Source organism: Apium graveolens, chromosome 3 (assembly GCF_009905375.1).
Source record: "Apium graveolens cultivar Ventura chromosome 3, ASM990537v1, whole genome shotgun sequence".
Lineage (NCBI taxonomy): Eukaryota > Viridiplantae > Streptophyta > Magnoliopsida > Apiales > Apiaceae > Apium > Apium graveolens.
The window spans coordinates 241,075,813-241,099,666 of NC_133649.1; the positions used below are offsets into that span (position 1 = coordinate 241,075,813).

The 23,854-nt window shown below is 34.4% G+C and overlaps 1 protein-coding gene across 1 annotated transcript; it reads left to right on the top strand.

Moving 5' to 3' along the window:
* The first annotated feature begins 18,672 nt into the window (after nt 1-18,672).
* Nucleotides 18,673-23,634, top strand: LOC141713211 (uncharacterized). The gene is made up of 4 exons (XM_074516518.1): nt 18,673-18,866; nt 18,983-20,110; nt 22,900-22,977; nt 23,081-23,634. The coding sequence occupies exons 1-4, from the start codon at nt 18,771-18,773 to the stop codon at nt 23,336-23,338; spliced, it is 1,560 nt and encodes a 519-aa protein (XP_074372619.1). The 5' UTR covers nt 18,673-18,770; the 3' UTR covers nt 23,339-23,634.
* The last annotated feature ends 220 nt before the right edge of the window (nt 23,635-23,854 follow it).

Sequence of the window (23,854 nt, forward strand, 5' to 3'; positions counted from 1 at the left end):
GATCTCTTAGAGTAACCTCTACTCCTGTTTGAATCTTCTCTTCGTCAGAACCTAATCCAGCTCTATCTCTAGGTTGCTTGGCTTTCAACCCAAATGTAGCAAGTTGATTAATCATGAGATTGGATTTTGGTTCAACTGGAGTAGCTTTCTTCCATAACAGCTTCTTCTTATCAGCAATTGTCATTTTATCCCAATCAACTTGAGCATTTTCAGTAGTTGATGTCTTGATAGCTTGATCAAAATTTGTTGTTTCTTTTGTACCTTCCTGTCCTTTATTCTGAATAACAACTTGAGCAGTGTCAGAGGTTGTTTTAGAATCTTCAATTATCTTTCTTCTTTTCAGAATTTGAACAGTTTCATCTTCAACAAGATTATCATCAGTTACTTGAACCATTTTACATACTGGTTTCATCAGATCTTGAGAAGTTTTCAAGTCCAGTGACTTGGTTGGTTCATAAATTTTTCCTTTCCCTTTGTCTTTGGGATCACTCTCAGTCTGTGATCTAGTCTTGAACTTTGAAGTTTCAGAATTTGACTTTTCCTTGATCACAATGCCTTTTTCCTTAGGCCTTGGAGGTTTCTTTGCATCAGAAGCTTTAGACTTAGGATTTATCTTCTCAACAGCAAATCTAGCTTCTTCCTCCTTGAGAGTTTCTAAATCTATTCCTGGATTGTGTTTCAGAAATAATCTTCTTGCTATATCCTCATCAAGTGTCTGGATTTTAGGATCTTTGTAATAAACAGTAGTCTGCTTCCCCTTTAACTTTAGAGTTTATAAAAACTTCTGAGAGTCTTCAGATCCTGACTTAATCAGAATATCAAAACTTGACATCAGACTTTGCTTATCACCACTTGACTTCAAACTTTGAGCATTCACAGCATCAGAACTTGACTTGTTCCGAATAGAAGATTTTCCTTAAACTTTTCTTTGACCTCTGCTCTTTTCAGAGTTTCCCTGGTCATCACCTTTATCATCATTTTTCTTCAGTTCTTGAGTAGGTGAGCATTTGGACTTAACTACCTTCTCCCCCTTTTTGGCATCATCAGGAAGTAAAAGAGAAAGAAGAAGTTCAACTGAAGATTGGATTTCATCCAATTGAGCTTTCTGAGAAGCTTGATTAGCCAGAACCTCAACAATTTGGGCTTATTGCTTCTCTTGAGTTTTCTCAATGGTTGCAACTTTTTCAGAAATAGGTCTGATATACCTGTTCTTGTCAAGCTTGATCTGTAGATTGAACTTATCAGCTTGTTCCCTGAGTGTATCAACCTTTTATGAGTAGAAGTATGTAGACCTTGAAGATGTTTTGTAGACAGAGCTGTGATCTTGAGTTGTGTCTTGAAATCAGCGTTTGTGAGCAACTCATCAGCTTTTGCAATATGCTCTGTCAGAATTTTAGAACATGGAATAAAATCTGATTCATTCCCCTTCTTGGTCCACTCAACACCTCTGTGAGTATCCTCTCAAGGAATAGGTGCTTCCTTTTTAACAAATTTTTTTACCAATTCTTCCTTGCCCAGAGTAGGTACTGGAGTCTCAACAGAAACACTGTCATCAGAACTTGAGGAAGACTCATTATGTTCTGATAGCTCAATAGTATGTGAAGCAACTGAAGATTCAGGAATAACATCATCTAAATTCTGATCAGCAGAATTTATCTCCAGAGTTGGTGTCTTTGATGTAGATGGAGCTTCCAGATACAGAACTTCAGGTATATTCAAATTATGAATATCTATTTCAGAATTATCAGTGTGTTCTTTAGCATCATCTGTAGCTTTAATAGGAGAGACAGGAGGGGTAACAACTGTGTCATTAGCAGTGTTTTTGGCTTGAGCTGGAAGGGCTTCAATGATAATTGGTTCTTGTGAGATCAGAGATTCCTGACCCCCTTCCTCAGCTTCTTCAGTATCTTCTGATATAGCCTTAGCCAAATACCTCCTAGCCTTCATTTTATTCAATCTTCTTCCCAATGAAGGAGTTGCTTCAGAAGCATCAGAATTTATAGATTTCCTTTTCAAAGTATCAGAACTTTGAGCTGCTTTTTCTTTCTGAGAAGTAACATTCTCAGCTTCAATTATCACAGGTTCAGATGCATGAACTCGTGCTTCAATTATTTCCTCTTCACTCTCAGACTCATCTCTGAGAATCATCTTCCTTCTCTTTTGTGGAGGTTGAGGAACAGACTTTGTCCTCTTAGAAGTTTTGGAAGATGAAGGTCAAGTTGTTTCTACTGATGGTTGAGAAGTCTGAGGTGTTTGTGTAAAGGTGGTAGGTGTTGATGGTTGAGGTTCTGATGGTTGGACATCAGGATATAGTGCAGTGTATTTAACTGGATCATAGATTATTAAGGCTTGTTTGACAGATAAAGGAACTCGGAGGGGTCTTAACACAGCCTTCTTATTATCAGTAGATAATAAGTCATTAAAAGCTCTTTTAGTTAGTCTGAATGATGGAATTAATTCACTAGTTGATTGAGGCTTAACATCACAAAAAAAACTATAAATAAGCTGACAGAATCTAGCAAAATAAACAGTATTTCTGTCTTCTCTCATCCTATCCCCAATGAAACCTAAGACAACACTTGCATAATCAAAATCAGTTTGATTAATGAGAGCATACCCGATTTGTTGACTGAATATGGGGATTGCATCGAAGTTAGAACATTTGTTTGCAAAAGCCTTGGTAATGCAGTCAAAGAAGAAACTTCATTCCCTCCTTAAGTAAGGTCTCTTCAATTGACCCATCTTTGCCAATGTCTTTTCATACCCCAGACTGGCCATCATATTTTGAAGAACTGGCTCCTTAACAGTAGAGTAAACGCAGTTCTCAGGAAGCTGCAGTGCTTGTCGAACCGTGGCCAATGTCACGACATGCTCATCCTCCCCTGATGAAAAGATAATACTTGGGGACCCTTGAGCACCACCATCATCATATACTCCACTTCTCCAGAACTCCATCACTTGAGTTCTAGAGACTGCATCAGGCTGGGTCAGAGCGTACCCAATATCAGAATTAGCGAGAAAATCCTGAATGCAGTGAAGTTCCGATGGAGCTTCAGCCTTGCTAAGAATGGCGGAGTAGTTGTTAGGAACAAACTTAGCCCCATTGAAAATTACGTCTTTTGGTGCCATCTCTGTAAGAAATTAAGTGAGAGAGAGAGTGTTTGCAAAGTGTTTGTTAAAAGTCCTGAAAGAAAATGCTTAAGAGAATATTAGAGCAAGAGAGAAAGTAAAAGAGACTAAGAATTAGAAAAGTAAGTAAAAGATTAGAAAATCTTTTAACTCCCATATATATACTTTCTCAACTCAACAGTTATATTTTTGAAACATGGGATACACTTTACACCTGGCACCGTGTGAACAATCAATAAACGGTTAGAGCAGGAGTTAATGGGCACGTAAAATAAGCAATAATTACCGTGCACATGCAGTTTTTCAAGATATACACGTTAACCACTAACTCATAATGATTATGACTATTTTTATCTCACCCAAATTTATTCTGATTTAAATATGACTATTTCAGATTTTACCACAAATAAGTCAAGTAAAGAAAAATGCTACGTAAGCATCAAAGATTCTATCAGGATTTAATATCAGAACTTAACTTATATCACATTTTAACAGTCATCAGAACATGGCTTCTGTACTCAAAAAGTGAATATCTTTTTCAGTGATTCTTCATACAAATACTGACTTGTTTTCTTCAGAGTTTAATCATCAGAACTTCCATCAGAACTTGTCCTCAGAATTTATGCAAATGACACTTAACTGTTTGTCAAAAACAACTTAATCACCGCAGTAATTTTCATCATTCATATGGAGTGAAAGTGTGTGCATTCAGTAAAATATCAGATAAAAATTAAAGTCTGATCAACTTCAGTACATCTTAGAAATAAGGCATAACTAAGAAAAATGCTTAAAATCTGTCATCAGTCATGATGTCTACTATAGAACAAATTTATACATGAGTCCACCTCAAATGTTTGTGCTCATTTTATGCATCTTTTGAAATTTCTTTTTACAGTGGCTTCTCAGTGTAAGTGAGTCACGATTGCTTATCAAAATTTATGTTGTTATCAGAGTATTTCTCCAGTAATCATAGAGTGTGAAAAGTCACCAAGAATTTTTTTGCTTTTCTAATGCATATTACTTAATACCAGCAAATGCACTTGGGTCTTCCCTTCCACATTTTTACTCTAGATCTCAAAGTAGTACCTGACTTTTATCCTTTTCTTTTGATAAATGAGGCTTATCAGCACTTAGTTCATTCTTAAGATTTACTGACATCAGAATTTAACAGATAAGAAACAAGAATCTAGTTTGTGACTTAGTAATAAGATACACAAAGTAAACTTGACTAAGCTCAATATCAGAATCTGCTTGTGTTAATGAGTTTCCACATAAACAACTAATTCAAACATGGGATTTCTAGTATGTTAAAGACTAATAGGTCAGCATCTAGCACAGTTATCCTCATTGGATTGAATAGCCACAGAACATTCAAAACACTTATCAGAGTATATAAATCCACATCAGATAACAATCAGCATTTAATGAATTTTCAAATTAAGCACAGATTACATATAAATAATATAATATGTAAACACTGATCATAAAGTCTGATGCATGAGAATAAAAACTAAGCAGATTTAGAGAAAGAACCTGACACCATTCCAAGTTCATTGACCAATCTTATAAAAGTAGCTTCACATAGTGGTTTTGTGAAGATATCTGCTAGGTGTTGATCTGTTGGAATAAAATGCAATTCCACTGTACCTTCATCCACATGTTCTCTTATCAAATGGTACCTAATGCTGATGTGCTTTGTCATTGAGTGTTGAACTGGATTACCTGTCATAGCAATAACACTTTGATTATCACAGTAAATAGGGATTTTAGAAAATTCTAACCCATAATCCAGTAACTGATTCTTCATCCAAAGAATCTGTGCACAACAGCTTCCTGCAGCAATATATTCTGCTTCTGCAGTTGATGTGGAAATTGTCTTTTGTTTCTTGCTAAACCAAGAAACCAATCTGCCTCCAAGAAATTGGCAGCTTCCACTCGTGTTTTTCCTGTCTATTTTGCATCCTGCTGCATCTGAGTAACCAATTAGCTTAAAATCTAATTCCCTAGGATACCATGATCCTAGATCAGCTATACCCTTAAGGTACTTGAAAATTCTTGTCACAGCTAATAAGTGAGGTTCTCTTGGATCAACCTGAAATCTTACACAAAGACAGGTAGCATACATGATATCAGGTCTACTTGCAGTTAGATAGAGTAAGGAGCCAATCATACCTCTGTAGTTAGTAATATCTACTGATTTACCAGTATCCTTATCTAACTTGGTTGCAGTGGCCATGAGAGTGGATGCAGTTGAAAAATCTTGCATTCCAAATTTCTTCAGTAAATTTCTGGTATACTTGGATTGACAGATAAAAGTGCCTTCTGCAGTTTGCTTGACTTGAAGGCCTAGAAAATAGCTGAGTTCTCCCATCATACTCATTTGATATCTTGATTGCATTAGCTTTGCAAACTTCTCACACAGTTTGGAATTAGTAGAACCAAATATGATATCATCAACATATATCTGTACCAAAAGTAAGTCCCTTCCATGGTTGAGGTAGAATAAAGTCTTGTCAATTGTGCCTCTGTAAAATCCACTTTCCAGAAGGAATTGAGCTAAAGTCTCATACCACGCTCTTGGAGCTTGCTTAAGGCCATAAAGTGCTTTGTCAAGCCTGTAGACATGATTGGGAAATTTAGGATCTACAAAGCCTGGGGGTTGTTCAACATATACCTCTTCTTCCAATTCTCCATTGAGAAAAGCACTTTTTACATCCATTTGAAAGACTTTAAACTTCTTGTGAGCAGCATAAGCCTAAAAGATCCTTATGGATTCTAATCTAGCAACTGGTGCAAATGTTTCATCATAATCAATAGCCTCCTGTTGAGAGTAACCTTTAGCAACTAGTCTTGCTTTATTCCTTATAATTATGCCATCACTGTCAATTTTGTTTCTGAACACCCATTTTGTACCAACAACTGATCTGTTCTTTGGTCTTGGCACTAGGATCCAGACTTTATTTCTTTCAAATGCATTTAACTCTTCCTGCATTGCTTGCACCCAATCAGCATCTTGAAGAGCTTCTTCCACTTTCTTTGGTTCAGTCTGAGATAGAAAAGAATGATAAAGACATTCATTTGAAGTTGCAGTTCTAGTTTTGACACCTGCTTCAGGATCTCCAATAATTAAATCAGGTGTATGTGATTTAGTCCACTTCCTTGCAGATAGAAGTTGATCTCTAGAACTGGATCCTCCCCCATGATCCATGCTATCTCCATCAGTATTTTCTGATGCCCCCCTGTAGTTATGCTCTATGAGACTTCAGAATTTGAATTTGAATTTTCAGGAGTTGAAGAATCAGAGCTTCCAAAATTATTAGAATTTGGCGCATCAGAACTAGATGAATCTGAACTTAAAGAGCCAGAGACAGGTTCTGATGCTTCTCGAGAGTCTTGAGATGTGGTAGGTTCTTCAGCTTGCTCCCCCTGGACAGGTGCATTTTCCTTTGGAGTTACTACCACAGTTTCAACGACATCAGAACTTAATCCATCAGAACTTACAGGATCAGGATTTAAGTCATCAGAATTTCCAGAATCAGATTTTAAATCTTCATTCTCAAATCTCAGTTGATCATGATCATCGAAATCTTCAAGTCCAGTAATCTTCTTATCATCAAAAATGACATTGATAGATTTCATGACAACTCTTGTTCTTAAATTGTAGACTCTGAAGGCTTTTGTGGAAAGTGGATATCCAACAAAAATTCCTTCATCAGCTTTTAGATCAAATTTTGACAGCTGTTCAGGATGAGTCTTAAGAACAAAACACTTGCAACCAAATACGTGAAAGTATTTCAAATTCGGCTTCTTTTTATTCACCGTCTCATATGGTGTTTTTCCATGGTTGTTTATGAGTGTAGCAGTTTGTGTAAAACAAGCAGTCTACACAACTTCAGCCCAAAAATAGGTTGGCAGTTTTGCTTCATCAAGCATAGTTCGTGCAGCTTCAATGAGAGTCCTGTTCTTTCTTTCTACAACTCCATTTTGCTATGGAGTTCCAGGTGCAGAAATTCCTGTTTGATTCCATGATCTTTGCAGAACTCTTCCATGATTGAATTCTTGAACTCAATGCCATTATCACTCCTTATGATTTTAACAGATTCTCTAATCAATTTATCCTGCTGTTTGATATGATCAGTTAGAGTAGATGTTGTTTCAGTCTTCTTGTGCAAGAAATACACCCAAGTGTATCTTGTGAACTCATCCACTATAACCATAGCATATTTCTTCTTTGAAATAGACATGACATTGACTGGACCAAATAGATCAACATACAGTAGGTGATAAGGCTCAAGAATTGATGACTCTGTTTTGCTCTTGAAAGAAGATTTTCTTTGTTTTGCCTTTTGACATGAATCACAAAGGCCATCAGGAGCAAATACTGTTTTTGGCAGTCCTTTCACAAGATCTTTCTTTACAAGCTCATTTATATTGTTGAAATTTAAATGAGAGAGTTTATTGTGCCAATTCCAGCTTTCTTCAATTGATGCTCTACTCAACAGACAGATTGCGGAACCATCAGTACTTGTTGAAAGTCTGGCTTCATAAATGTTACCATGCCTGTATCCTTTCAGAACCACTTTGCCTGTTGAATTACTTATAACTTCACAATGTTCTTCAAAGAAATCCACATGATAACCTCTGTCACAGATTTGGCTTATACTCAACAGATTGTGTTTAAGTCATGAGACAAGAGCTACTTTTTCAATGATGACATTCCTAAGATTGATCTTTCCATATCCCAGAGTTTTTCCAATGTTGCCATCTCCATAAGAAACTTCTGGGCCAGCTTTCTCCACAAAATCTGATAACAGGGCTTTATTTCCAGTCATATGTCCTGAACATCCACTGTCCAAAACTAGGATGTTCTTCCTGTTGCCCTGCACTCACAAAGACCACTAACGATTAGTTTTAAAGACCCAGACTTGCTTGGATCCTTTGGCCTTTTTAAGTTTGTTAACATTTGCAGCGGATTTAACATCAGAATTTATGCTAACATTTTTCTTATCAGTATTAACAGTATCAGACTTTGCATCATACTTTACACTAGAAGGAATTAAAGCAACTTTCTTCAAAGAAGGTTTTATCTGATAATAATCATAGTACAAACTATGATATTCCTTACAAGTATAAATGGAATGCCAAAACAAGGATTTTGTGGCTTAAACCTAACAGACTGACTCTTAACTCCTGACTTAGAAGGTAAGGAGTTTATATTCTTATTCCTCCTGTAAAAAGAAGCCAGATGGTTAGAGTTTCCACAGTTATAACATTTCTTTCTAGGAGCTTAGGAACAGGCATATAATTGTTGCTTTTATTCACTCCTTCCTTTCCATTCCTATTTTTCCTAGCCGCCTTTACCTTGTTTACATTGGTAATTTCTTTCAGCTTATGTTTAAGCTGCTTCTTTGTCATTAAGCCTATGTTAACTTCAGTTGGTTTATCCTGTTCTAATTTGTCAGAAGTTGACTCTACTATCACTTATGTCTCAATATCTTTCTTCTTTTCAGAAACAGACTTTACAGTTTTAGCTACAAATTTAACAGGATTTACCTTTGGCTTAGTAGTCTCTTTAACAATAATTGGCTTAACTTGTTCAGTTCCTTTTTCACTTTTCTCATCTCCATAACCTAAGCCCTCTTTTCAGTTCCCACTACTTAGTATATTCTGAGTTGTTCTTCCAGAGTTAATCCAAGTCCTGATAATCTCTCTCTCCTTTTCTAACTCAGTTTTTAGAGATTTATTCATTTTTAGCACTTATCTCTAACATAGAAAGCATCATCTCTATCCTTCTGAGTTTGATGGAACATAACTAATTCTTTTTCTAAATAATTATTCCTCTTTTTAAAAGCAAGATTTTCAGAAGTTAATCTTTCACATGTTAAAGTTTGATCCCTATAGCTAATAAACATGGTTTTAAGATATAATCTCAACTCGGTAATATCATCAGTATGAAAGGCATAAGTTGTTTGAGGTACCTTTAACTCAGCAGCATCAGAACTGCTATCAACATTTGCCATCAATGCATAGTTCTCCTCATCTTCAGAATCTGAAGTGTCTGTCCAGCTTTTCTTCTTTGTGACAAGAGCCATGCCTTTGTCACTCTTTCCTTTCTTGCAGTCAGGAGATATATGACCTTTCTCACCACAGTTGTAGCATTTGACATTTGAGTAATCTCCTATGTCAGACTTTCCTCCTTTGCCTTCAGATTTTCTGAAGCCCTTCTTATCAGAACTTTTACCTTTCCTTGAAAACTTCTTTCCCCTTCTGAATTTCCTGTAGGCTATCTTTGTGATACCCTTCACCATAAGAGCACACAGCTTCATCATCTCTTCATCAGCATCTACTTCAGGTAGACTTTCAGTTTCTGAATCATCATCATCAGAACTTGAAGATTCTGAATCAGACTTTATGATGAGAGCTTTTCCTTTTCCTTTCTTTGAGACAACCACTTTGAGGGATTCCTCCTCAATATTAAGAGCAACTGTTCTTGACTTTCTCCCATGTCTCTTGCTTCTTTGATCCATCTCATGTTCATAAGTCTTGAGCATTCCATAAATTTCATCAAGAGTAGTTTCATCAAGAGCATAGTTATCTCTTATAATAGTAGCTTTCAAATCCCAACTTTCAGGAAGAGCTAAAAGGAATTTTAGATTTGAATCTTCAATGTCATATTCCTTGTCCACCAGTGACAGATAATTCAAGAGTTTGACAAACCTGTCATATAAGTCCGTTAATGACTTATCACTTTTTGAGTCAAAGTGCTCATACTCTTGAGTGAGTATAGTCCTCCTGTTTTTCTTGATTGTATCAGTTCCCTGACACCTTATTTCCAAAGCATCCCATATCTCCTTTGCAGTCTTGCATTGAATTACCCTATTTGACATGACATTATTAATGGCACTATGCAGCAAATGCCTTACCTTTTCATCCTTGGCAATAGATGAGATATCTTCAGCTGTGTATTCACTTTTCTCCTTTGGTATGGTCTTTGCTGGCTGATCTGCAACTACAACAGAGAGCTTGGTTGGCTTATGCGGTCCTTCATAAATTCTGTCAAGGTATTCTGGATCTATAGCTTCCAGAAAATTTAAAAATCATAGATCCTGATTTAAAAATATACTTTCTGATTTCGGAAAATCATTCGAATAATTTCAGATCGTCGGAGATTTTATTATCCCGACTTATTTTAATATAGTTTGAAGGAGAAACTTTTCCCTCTTATTAAATTATTTGTTGACAACGGTCAACTCACATCCTTAGTACTTCCTCCGAAAATCTCGGAAGTACGTATATACATATATATATTTATATCTTAGTAAGATAAACTGTTTCTATCAACAAGCAAAACGCTTGGGGAACTTCGATGTGGTTCGAGTTATCGAGATTGATAGAATTCTTTTTAAAGGACAAGGGAGGGGTAGACTCTGGTAGTATGTGTGCTAGATGGACTACCAAAGGTACCGCAGGCGAAGGTACTCTGTGTACTCAAGAACTTGTGAAGTATGTGTATACCCAAAAATGGGACACGTAGCCCGAATGCGGAAAGGGTGGTAACCGGGATACGAAGGTGTCGTCCTTCTACTAGTAGAAAAGGTTACTATTATCGTATTATGACTGATCATCGTATGCGGTGGCTCCAACGGGTGTCCTAATTCTTCCAATTGGAATTGTGATGCAATACCGTAACCCAAGTCTTGGTGTTGGGTTTACTATTAAGGTTTTCACAGGATAATAAAATCCCTTAAAGAACTGTTTTCATAAGAAGGTGTGTATCACCAAGGAAAAATAATTTCAAATAAAACATAACTATCATATATGATGTTTTACGTAAGTTATCATACAGTCATTTTCATACTGTACATTATTATGCTGGGCATTATAGCTCACCCTTGTTTTCTTAAATTGACACAACACAACAGTGAATCAAGATGCCTACCATGAGAACCACAGCCAGGAAACGGGTAGGAAATGGCCAGCTGTTCCGTAGATTGTTTGGTGTTGTACCACAGGTAGTCCGTATAAGTTGGGTTGGTTTTCAGTTGTTTTTAGTTCGTCTTATTTATAAGTATGACTTATGTAAGGTAATAAACAAGAAACGTATATTTGACCGACGGACTAGCCTTACTTAAAGGTTACTCCCCGGTAAGACTTAATTACTTTTGGGTTGTAAAAATTATCACTCTATGATTGAATTACTCTAGCTATGAATGGTTCGTTTCCAAGATAATAACCTGTAAGTGTGTGTGTGTGTTAAGTGTGGGGTCGTAAAGCGTGAGTATTTATATATTGTAGTGTGAGTTATGTGGTTGTAGTAGTTTAGATGGCGTGGCCTCCGAGATTCCTGACCCCGGGTTTTTGGGGCGCCACAACTAATGCTCACACCAAGAAGCTTCTTCAAGCTCATCTCAATTCTCTCCAACTGCACCAAATTCAATCTCTTCAACACAATTTGGATGTCACTGCAATAAAAACAGAGATTGATCAGGTCAAGAAGGATGTTTCTGAGAGGTTGGATGCTAAATTTCCAAACACAAACATGATTGACATCAACAGACAACTGAGGAAAAACTCTAATCTTGCAACCAAAGTAGACTCCCTGGATACAAGACTAAAAGCAGTGGAAGCCTCTCTCACTGCAATTCAATTACATCAAGCTCAACAAACCCAGTTGCTTCAAAAGCTAGTGGGTGCACAAACTTCTACCTCCACTCAACTTGATGCTAACAAAAAGGGGGAGAAAGATCCAATAGTCCCAGCTAGTCAATGAGAGCCAACAAGTGAGGGGGAGAGTGTGCTCAATATACAAGTCAATCAAGTAATTATTCCAGAAATTACTTATCCTAAGCCACCAGTTTTGGACAGCATTGATCTGATCCAGATAGCAGATGTTAAGTTGAATTCAAAGTCAGATTTTAAAAGGCTTGATGTTGTAGCATCTGAAAAGGAATTAGATGATAAATGAAAGAAGATTGATGAAAAAATTCAGAAGAAATTTGGTCAGATAAAGAAACCAGACAAGATCTTTCATCACTACTCTCAAGTCAAGCAAATTTATGTAAATGAAATGGGTCTGAGTTATTTTGAAAAGGGCCAAACTTCATGCATTAAGTCTCCAAAAGCCAACATGGTTTTGAAGCCTAAAAGAAATTATCCAAAGTCATCATACAAGAATCCCTTGGATCTCATGTTTGAGACTCCAAAACCAGATGAAAAGAAGCTGTTGTCAAGGTCCATTGCATTCTTCAAAGATCCAATTGATTCAGTATAAAAGAAGAGAATTGCCAAAATATACAAGAATGGGAAAAAGATCTGTATGGTGGCTGTACACCCTTAATTTGCAGCAGCTAAAAAGGAGGAAAAAGAAAGAATCAATCAAGAAAAGAGGCAAGCTGCTTTAGGTGCTAAGAAGCTCAAACAGAAGAAAGGGCAAGCTGTTATAGTAACCAAGCTTCAAGCTGTGAAAGCTGCAACTGAAATCTCTGAAAAGCAACCTGTAGTAGCTAAAGATCAGCTAGAGAAAATGCACAAGGAACCTTAATAAAAAATAAAGTTCAGATACAAGCTCCATTCCAAAAGAAAATTGGACTTCAGTGATGAGGAAATGGAAGATTACATTCCCAAACAGTCTACAACTTCAACTCAAACATCTAAGCCCTCAGTAGTACATGAGGAATTTATGGTGGATCCAATAAAGAATTTTCATGGTGAGCCTATAGTTCCCAAGGATGAGCCAATAGACTGGGAAAGTTTGCCTATACCTGAGCTTAATTTACCAATTTTCAACAAAGCAAAGAAGACAAAGATAAGAGCAATCAAGAAGATCAAGCTCGTGACTCTCAGAACCAAAACCTTAGCCAAAGCTCAACCAACTGTCAATAAGGGAGATCTTCTATATATCTGTGACATCAAGGAATTTTCAGATATAAATCTCTACTCGGATGAATTGGAAGAAGTAAGAGGGATTGATGCTCACAGACATCTCCCTAAAAGATTGGTATTCAGATACAAAGGTGGTAGAGAGATCATATGGCCCCTTCACAGAATTCTCCCAGAAAGTTGTAATATTTTGATAAAGATCTTCTCATCCTTCAAGAAGAATTTTGGATTCAACGTGACAGCCAAGAAATTGGTTCTAAAGAAGATAGAATAACTGAGGAGCAGAAAAGCCTCAAATGCACTTCCAAGAACTCTAACAATTCCCTTCACATGAAGTACGGTGCACTTGAGGCCTTACTGGCTGATGGAATTCATGGATGATAAAGGTGTTAGAAGATTCTTCAGATTGGATGACCAATTGAGCATCTCAAGCAAAGAGGCTCTACTGGAAATGCAAGAAAAGCTAGATCTGTCAAATGCTGAAGAATTTGAATTCCACAGGCATTTCCAAAATCAAATAGAAGAAAACAACTGGAAACTTGGGAAGAAATCAAGACCATCAAGGAAATAGAAAAAATCTGCTCAGACTAGAGGAGCACCTTGATAATGATTGTGAGAACTCTTTGTACACTCTACTTTGTTTAATTTTTCAAATAAAAAGTAGCACTTATTAGTTTTATCTACTATATTTCAATCTGTACATTTAGGGTGTTTTGTTATCATCAAGTTTCTCTTTATTTATGGCTACAATTCCAGTAGACATAAATTGGGGGGGGGGGATTGTTAGGTATATGTTGTGAACTTGATGATAAGTTAAACAAAACACCTTAGTAGATTTAACTTGGTGATTTTGTAGCTCTCGATGGGTGTTCTAATATAGTCCTGACGGATGATCTTTATAGTCCCGACGGATGACAACTGAACATCCATCGAGAGTGTAGCTTATGTAACAATAAGTATTGCAACATATTTCTGCAAACAACAATGTTTTTAGTCTAGTAGATTCTTTAGGATTCTCTAAGTCATGTTGACTACTAAATTGATATACAGAATAGGTTGACTAATTATAAATATGAGATGTCTTGTAATTCTGTATAAGTGAAATAGAGTCAAGTGACAGAAAGGCTATCAACGGATGATCTACAAAGGCTCCTGATGGATAATCAACAAGGCTCCCAACGGATGATCAACATAATCCCGACGGATGATAATATTCAAAATAGCAGTTGATAGTGACAACACAATCACATGCGTCGGGTGTTTGCAAATGAAATTTGGCAGCCTAATTACAGGTTTTAGAGAACAAAAAAGCATTACCATTTCTATGCAATTATGAAGATATTCAAAGATGTTAAAATAGAGTAGTGAAACAGCATGGAGTAAGACTAGATATAGTTTGTCTTATTATCTTGTCTTACTGTCATGTAACTCGGTAATATATAAACCAAGTGTAGCAAGTAGAACTAATAACTAAGTAAGCATTATTTTCAGAGAGATAGATAAAGCTTTATCTGTTAATAATTTCTCTGTAAGTTTGTAAGTTCTCTTGTAAGCAGATGTGTGCTATTCAAGCATCACAAAGTTCTCATACTAATATATATCTCTGGTGGATAAATTCAAATCCACCAGAAAGTTTTAAATCTTTGTGTTTTGATTTCAATTCAAGTTTCACTCCGCACTTCTTGCAAAATTAAACACTGTTATATATATATTAAGTAAGAACAGTCTTAAAATTTAAAAAGGAGCCAGAATTATATTCAACCCCCCTTTTGTAATTCTTGTTGCATTGCTTGGGAATAACAACGTACAACCAAAATATTTTTAATCACTAGAATCATAGAATTCTGTAAAAAAAACTGTAAACATGGCACAACAACTATCACTCAATAGTCTAAACAATCATTGAGCATAAACTGTTTTCAGTGGTACACACTTTATTTTTAACAAAAAATCGTGCAACCTGAAATTTTAAAAATTATGTACAATGTATTCCTGAACATTCCTAAAAAAGGGCACGAGTCTCGCACATTTTATTATGCTAATTATTTAATATAAAAACGTATTCTTATATCAAATTAAGAAAATAAACAAAAAATAATTATCAATAAACAAGAAAGTAATAAATTTTAATAGACTACAAACAAATAAAATATCTTCGTAACTAAAAAAGCAGTACGTGATGGTTAATAATAAATAACAAATATCAATTAATCACCATTACTCGGATTCAAATTTTGGTAAAATGGCACAGATTTTAGTATCAATCTCTTTTGATATTTTAGATATGGTATTTAATCGGTAATTAATGTGTCTATATATGCAAGATTATATTGAAAAGAATATAAAATAAAATTTGTGAAGAAAACGATCTTGAGTATAAAAATAGAAATTTGTTGAGCCATTAAAAGAAAAATGTATATATAAATGATTATTTAGATTTAAGAATATATTAATGAGATTGTTGTCGATGTGTTGCAAAATTTTATTCAATTATTATTCCTTTTATAAATATATTTTTTATTTATAACAATCAATTTCCTTAAAAAATCGAGGCTTTTTCATCGATTTTCGTCGGAAGAAAGTTTCAATCATTTATTTTTTGTTTATTTTTCTTAATTAAAATTTTGTTTTCATTCAGTATTCTCTCAATTTATTTGGATTTTGTTTGGTCTATTTTAATTGTGAGAGTTTGATTTAATTTGGTATATTTTAATGTTCTTCATGTCCGAGATTATAAATCTCTAGTATTTTCATAAGTTTGATTCAGTGATGTTGTGCAAGACATGCCTTAACATAATAAGATCAAGTCACATTGACAATCTTAAGATTTAGTTGACTTGTAATTTTTATGTGGTCTATAATGGTATTTCTTAAGTCTGTAAAAATATTTGAATAAATTAGACTGAAGTATTTTTCACTAAATAGACAAAAGGCTAGGAATAAATCTCTAAAGAAAGATCAAGCCTGATCATACCTCAGAATGATGATAAACAACTTGATGAAGAATAATATTGTAGATTGAAAATTATTCTAAGTCAGATGTCAAGAAGTCACAGATCAAGTAATCTCATGAAGTATATCGAGAAGTCAATCTTTACTCGTAGAGAAGTCACTTTACATGTAGAGAAGTCACATTACTTGTATATAAGTCAATTTGACCTATATAGAAGTAGAGATGTCGATAAGTCAGTTTGATATATAGAGAAGTGGAGATATCGACATGTCAAAACACATGTGGAGAAGTGGAGATATCGACAAGTCATTTACACATGTAGAGAAGTGGAGATATCGACAGGTCAAAACACATGTAGAGAAGTGAAGATACCGACAAGCCATTTACACATGTGGAGAAATGGAGATATTGAAAAGTCATTTTACATCTCGATACAAACATCTCTATACACTTTGAAGATCTCGATAAGAGCTTCATTTACAGAATGCATCAATCATGAAGATTCAAGATTATTTTCAATAAACCATTTTATCATAAAATAAAAAGTCTATAAATGCATCTTGAAGAGTGCAAGATGAAGGGTCAAGATGAACTGGACAAAGGAAGGTAACAAACCTGGAAGATTGTATATGCAGATTTGTAGCACTTAAAATAGAAATAGCCAAAAGCACTTTAGAAAATAAGTTAGTCTATTTTAGTGCAAATTTGTCTATAAAACATGTTACGGGTCCTTAGTTCTAGTTGTAACAAAACAGTCTAGAATTTCTTGTAATCTTTCAAGAAGGTGTTTTGAGTTCCAAAGTCTAAAACAAAAAACTTTATTTTCTTGAAAGTAATTTATAAAGTTTTGAAAAAAAATCAAGAAATATTTACCCCTATGTTCACTATGGTTCATAATAAATAACAACTATCAATTAATAACCATTACTAGTATTCATTTTTTGGTAAAATGGCATCAGATTTTAGTATCAATCTTTTAAAAAATTTAAATATGATATTTATTCGGTAGTTATTGTTTTGTATCTGCAAGATTATATCGATAAGAATATAAATTAAAATTTGTGAAGAAAATATTATTTAGTATGAAAATGAAAAAGTGTTAAGCTACTAAAAGAAAAATGTAGATATAAGTGATTATTTAGTTTTAAGAATATATTAATGAGATTGTTGTCGCATAACAATGAGATTGTTGTCGCTGTGTTGCAAAATTTATTCAATTATTTTTCCTTTTTTATATAGGATAAATATATTTTTATTTATAACAATCAATTTCCTTTTAAAAAAATCTGTTGGTTTTCCATGATTTTCGTCGGGATAAAGTCCCAATCCTTTTTTCGTTTATTTTTCTTGATTAAATTTTTATTTATTTAATAATCTCCCAATTTATTTGTATTATGTTGAGTCTCTTTTATTTGTGATTAGAGATTTTCGTGATTTTGATTAGTGATAAAGAATTTCACGGATGAATAGTTGAAAACAACAAGTACATATATTTTTATCATTTTCAAAAAACCCCTAATTAAAGGATAAATGATAAAACAGTTTAAGCTGTTGATACCTTATAACTTTTATTATTAAGTTGATTTCCTTTTTTCAAAAAACGTAATTAATTTTTTATTATATTATATTAATGTAATAAACGCGAAGCTAACTTTATTTTTAAAAGATTTTATTAGTAAACAAATTGGTTTGTAAAAAAAATACGGCATGAAATACCCTTTATCAACTGTAAAAAAAAGAAGAAGTACCCTTTATCATTTATGATATTTGTAAAAAGATTAAATGTTTAATTTTTAAATGCTATAAAATTTATTACATTTTTTTACAATTATATATTGAAGAGATAAATTTTTTACAAATGCTTGTAATATTTTAATTTTATTCATTATCAATAGAAATAAATTAAATCTTCACAAAATGTTAACTTATAAAATTATTAATTTTAACCGAAAATATAATTTTTAGTTTAAAAACAAAATAACTAAAATAAATTATATAGCTCAAGTTTAATTAATCATAAATAGATTGTTATAAAGTAAATAAAAGTGTTCGTTAGATAATTATTAAAACTTATAAATTTGATAAAATTATAACTTGCATTCAATATAGTTATAATGCACATAATATCAAAAGAAATATACTATATAGTTTTGTGAATATAATTACAAGGTATTCAAGTTATACCTTTTAAGAGAAAAAAGAATTATAACTACAAATAATATCATATTTTGTTATCCCCTCAAGATAATTTTCAAAAATTTATATATTTTTTGATATAAATTTAATATATCATACTCAATAATTTGATGTAAACTGTTATATCACGTAAAATAAAAAAAATAAATTACGTAGAATTTATCAACATTTTTATATTCTCATGAACAAGTTTATAAATTTTTATTTAAAAATTAGTTCAGACAAAAAAATTAGTTAATTTGTACGCAAAAATGAGATTTATAAAATATTAAAAATCTTGCTAAATAATATAAAAAAAGTAGGAATATAATATTGTGCCAAAAAAACAAAATAGAATATATAATTGGTAAATTAAAACAGGGGCTGGTGAATAATGTCATAACTCAAACAGTTGGATCACACCTTTTTTCCACTTTGTTATCTCCTAATATCCTCGCATCATTAATATTACATCCTGTCCTATCCACTATTGTCTATAGTATATTATATACACACACAACTATTATACACTAACTTTTATTTTATTTTATTTTGTATTATTGTCCTCAATATACTCTCCTTTCCATTTCTCTCTCTCTCTCTCCATCTCTCTCTCTCTGCAAATTTCACTGTCATGGAACCTCCTAACTCAGATCTGCCGCCGGCCACTCCAATTCCCAGCGCCACCGTCACTGCCGCTGCACAACCAAACCATCCACCCTATGATGAGGTATGTGTTTCTTGATTTTAAAGTTTTGATTTTTATGTGTGTTTCTTGATTTGTAAAGCTTTGATTTTTGTGAATGTTTTGTGGGTTTTTATTTGTTTTGTTTGTTGTTGTGTTAGATGATTACTGCTGCTATTTTAGCTATGAAAGAGAAAGATGGGTCCAGTAGACAAGCTATAGCTAAGTATATTGAGAGTGAGTACAAGAATTTATCAATTAGTCATGCTACTTTGTTGACTCAACATTTGAGGAAGATGAAAAACATGGGGAAGCTTGTCATGAATAAGCATTCTTATATGTTGCCTGGATCTGGTGTTGGGGTTGCCCCGTCACAGTCTCAGTCTCAGTCTCAGTCTCAGGCTGTTGTTGGGGAGGGTTCTTCTGTTGGGATTAAGAGGAAGCCGGGTAGGCCTCCCAAGATTCTGTCGAATGGTGGTGGGGTTGAGGCTGGAAATGGAGGTGGAGGTGGTACTTTTAGTGGGGTTTTGGGTGTTACTGCTAAGGTTCCTGTTGCGGTTCCGTTTGATCCAATTGGAGCGGTTCCAAATGTGGTTCCAATTGGTGATGTTAATGGTGTGAGTGGGGGTTTGGGGGTTACTGTTCCAGCACCTGCTCCTGCTCCTTTTGATCCGATTGGGGCTGTGCCGAATGTGGTGCCAATGGGTGAGGTTGATGGAGGGACAGTGGTTAAGAGGCGTCCAGGAAGGCCACCGAAGATGCAAACAGTTGCTGTTGAGGCTGAGCCGATTGCAGTGGCGGAGCCGGGTGTTGGGGCGGAGGTGGTTAAAGTTGGTGCTAGGAGGCCAGGGAGGCCACCGAAGGTTAGTAATGAAAAAGAGGTGGTTTCAGTTGGTAGGAAGCCGGGGAGGCCACCTAAGGTTCATAATGAAATTGTTGCTGTTGGAGAAGGAGGGTCAGTTTTGGGGAAGAGAGCAAGGGGAAGTCCGGTGAAGAAGACTGGCATGGTGTCTGTGTTAATGGGAATTGGTGGTGGTCTGAAGAGGGCGCGTGGAAGGCCACCTAAGATGAGAGCAATTGGGTTGGTTATGGGACAGAGACCTAGAGGGCGGCCTAGGAAGGGTACGGTTCACAAGCAAAGGGGTAGGCCCCGAAAGAATGTTGGTGGGGTTGGTAATGCAATAATTGTGCCTCTGGAGGGGATGGGAGATGCTGGAAGACCTTCCAAATTAGCTGTGAGAAGAAAGCCAAGAAAACTTAGTGGAAAACCTTTGGGAAGGCCAAAAAAGGTAATTTTCTTATAAATTTATGGTTAATTTCAAGTTTGGTAAATACTGCATCTTATTTGCTTTGCCTTATACATCTTAATTATCTTTAAGGTGGTAGATTTTATTAATATTCCGTGTTATAGGGAATATCAAAATTTTATTGAAATTAAAATGTTTTGTAAATGTTACAAGGATGTTTTATCCTATCTTTTGATTCTATTAATCTATAAGTTTTTTTGGTAACAAGTCTGGTTTTACATTCCTACTTAATTTTGGAGTATGTGCAATTTTTTCTTTTTATGTTTGATGCTAAGTATCTGCAAGTGGTGCAGTTATTGTATGTGTGTATTTCTTCCCAATGTTTTTCACTTGTAACAGCTTGAAATACAGAAAAATTTGGAAATAATATTGATTAGAAAATAAAATAGATTTGGAAAAAGCTGGAAAGATAGTCAGATATGAGAATGATATAGGCAAATAAATAAAACTTGGGAAAATTCTGCTCCGCTTAAAAGTATATGTCATCAGTTCCTCACCAGCTCATGTCCCAAGCGCCAAGCCTATGGTAAATAACTGAAATATTATAGGCGAGTAAACAAAGTAGAAAGTTACAATTAGTAAGTGGAAGAATTGTCTCGCTTACAAGTCTATATTCTTAATCCTTACCTCAAAAGTCTATAATTGTGTAAGTTAGTTAGCTGCCAACTACATTTGTTGATTAAACCGATGTTTTAACACCTATGATAATAAATGCTGCATTTGGTTATTATTCAAGTACCTTCACTAACATTTTATCTTTAATTTAGTGTTTGGTCGATTCGAAACTGCATGTATTTAAAACAGCCTTTTCATCATTTTTATAAATATGCAATTAATCTGTATCATTTTGGTACTCTCAATGGAAAATGTCGTCCTTTTACAATTTTAAATATGATAACTAGATCAAATAGTGCATGAGATTGTAGGATCATGAAAGAAACTGAAATGTACACTTTAGAGATCGTCCAAATTGTCAAGATAATATTGTAATGTTAGCACTAAGAATTAGTGATTTTAGGAGTATTATTTTCATATTAGCTGCAAGTTGATTCTGAAAATGCACCATATACACAAGGACACAATATTTTAAATTTAAATGAATTAAAGTATTGATTGATCTTGTTTATTATTAAATTATAAATATACCATCAGATAATCTATGTATGAATTGATTACTATATAGCAGCACCTAGTTTTATTACCCTTATAGTTACATTGATACTATGTTTCTTTACCCTTTCGTATTAATGTCAGGTGCGTGCATCGAATGAAAAGTTGAAAAAAAACCCTCCCTAAACTCTGTTTCAATCTATCATTCAAGAACGCTTGCATATGCTTAACCTACTTTATTTGTCCTTCATATTTTCCATCTTTTATTGGTCAGATTTCGAAATTGCCATAAGAATCTATTGAGGGTGGGGGGGGGGGGTTAAAATTACACTATTATCTCCTGATAACCTGGGCCCAAACACATTTATTCTGTGCATTCTTTCTGAAATTTATGCGAAAAATTGTTATTACTTTTGCAGTGCAAATGTTACATGAGAAGCACTCATTTAATCGCATGTTAATCAATATAAATTTTGATTCGGTCACTTAACTCTATAGTTTATTTTTTTTTATATAAAGTCTACCTCTCGCACTATGCATTGAAGAAATTATAGAAAATCTAAATTTATTTTACTCATCCCTTTTTGTTTATCTTAAATGACGTTTTACAAGTTTCCCTTCATCTTACTTTTTCCAACTAGAATTTGATGCACTTATAACATCCAAATTTATTCTACTTTGCACTTGGTTTTCTGTGAGTGCATCATAGTTGACTTCATTTCTCTTGATTCTCTACTTTATCTTCTAAAGTTATGCTATAATGTTATTCATTCCAAAAAAAATAATAACCAACCGAGTTTAATGAACATGAACTGAAAACTTGTGATAATTCCATTATTTGATAAATTTATAATTTTGTCAGCTCTGTAATGCACACTTAAATAGGGAGAGAATAATAATTCCTGGACGTGGCAATAACTGAAAAGATGGAGAGATCTAGAAATAGTATAGGTAATCAAATGGAATTGAAAGTTATAAATGATACTTTGGAAGAATTAGTCTTTAAAGTCTATATCCTGGCCTCAAAAGTCTAATATTACTTAGCAGAAGTAATATAGGTAATAGGTAAGTTAATATAGTAGAAAGTTGTTGGTGATACTTCGTAAGAATTTTCTTTGCTTTTAAAAAACATACTTACATGATCATTGACGCATGCGGTATATTTATTCCTTTCAGCTTGTCACATGTGTCGATTGATCTAAAATAATCTACAGTTATATTAACTATATTCCTTGAAACACATTTTCAGTATGGAGTGATTTTTGGCACCTTTAATTTGATGATCCTCCATTAAAGAAAAAAAAGTCTTGAAACTATGACTTCAAGTATAATTTTAGCTTTTGAGACAGCTCCTTGAGTATGTTCATATGTGTATTAGTTTTGCACTGATAATATAAAGGTAAATCTAAAACAATATGTTTTTTGTTGTCGAAAAGAAAAGATATAGACTTCATCTCTAGTTTAGACGAGAAACTTAACTGTATGTTTAAGTTTGGAACATCACAAACTGCTTCAGAGCTGATCTAAATGCATATGTCCTAATGAAGCTGAAGTCGAGAATAGGAGTGTTGAATATGGGTTTAATGTTCTCACCGCACATTATTAAACTTTTTGGTCTCGCTCATTGGCTCATTACACTACCTTGACAATTTGAACTATAGGGTGCATCTGCTATTCAATCATCGAACCAGCAACAGTCAATATCCTATCAAGACCTGAAGGGGAGATTTGAACATTTTGTAAGTCCACATCAAGTATTTTTTGCATTAGCAATTTTGTTTAATTTAGATTTGGAGAAGCATGGTTGGCATCTTGTTTATGTGTTCCCATCTTTTTATGCAGCAAACAAGAGTGAAACACGCTGTGGATGTTGTCAAGCCTTACCTGAACAATGAACTTGCTCCTGTTGCCCTAGGTGTGCTGCAAGAGATAGAAGGGCTTGCTTTGATGGATGTGTGTGCACCAGGAGGAGCTCTTATTGGTGAGAGTGAAGCATTACCAGTCCCAAATGGTGGACCATTTAGTGAGCAAAGGGGACCTGTCAGTGATCCAGTAGCAGCTTTGTCTGCTCAAGGGTCAGAACCTCCCTACCAAAATTAGGGTCTCTTCTATCTTCTAGGAAAAGAGCATCGTTTCGAGTATGATGATTCATGTTATGATAATCGAAATGATTGATATAGTGTCTGTAGAGATAATTGAGGTAGGGCAGGTGCAGTTAGAGAGACAGGATCTGTAGTGAATTTGACGACTTCAAAATTGACAAAACCTGTTGTAGTTTATATTTTCAAAGTCTGTTTGTGTGTAGTTATTTCGAATAAGAAGATTTTTAGGCCAATGTAATGTCCGTAGACCAGACCGTAAATGATCAATTCTCTATCTAATATGTTACATGTTCAGCTTTAAAGTTATCATTTGAAATGGAAGCATGGCTAAATTTTCTACAGGGGTGTAGTCAAAATCTGTGAGTGCTAGAATTCCAGTCAGAAGCAACAGGTATGTTTGTGTTTGCTGACGTGTTTCTGCAATGATCAACTGGTATGTGTTTGCTTAACATTATGTGTTTCTTTTATTTTAGCCGTTTACTGAGTAGATCATCAACTGTTCTTGCTCATGGTC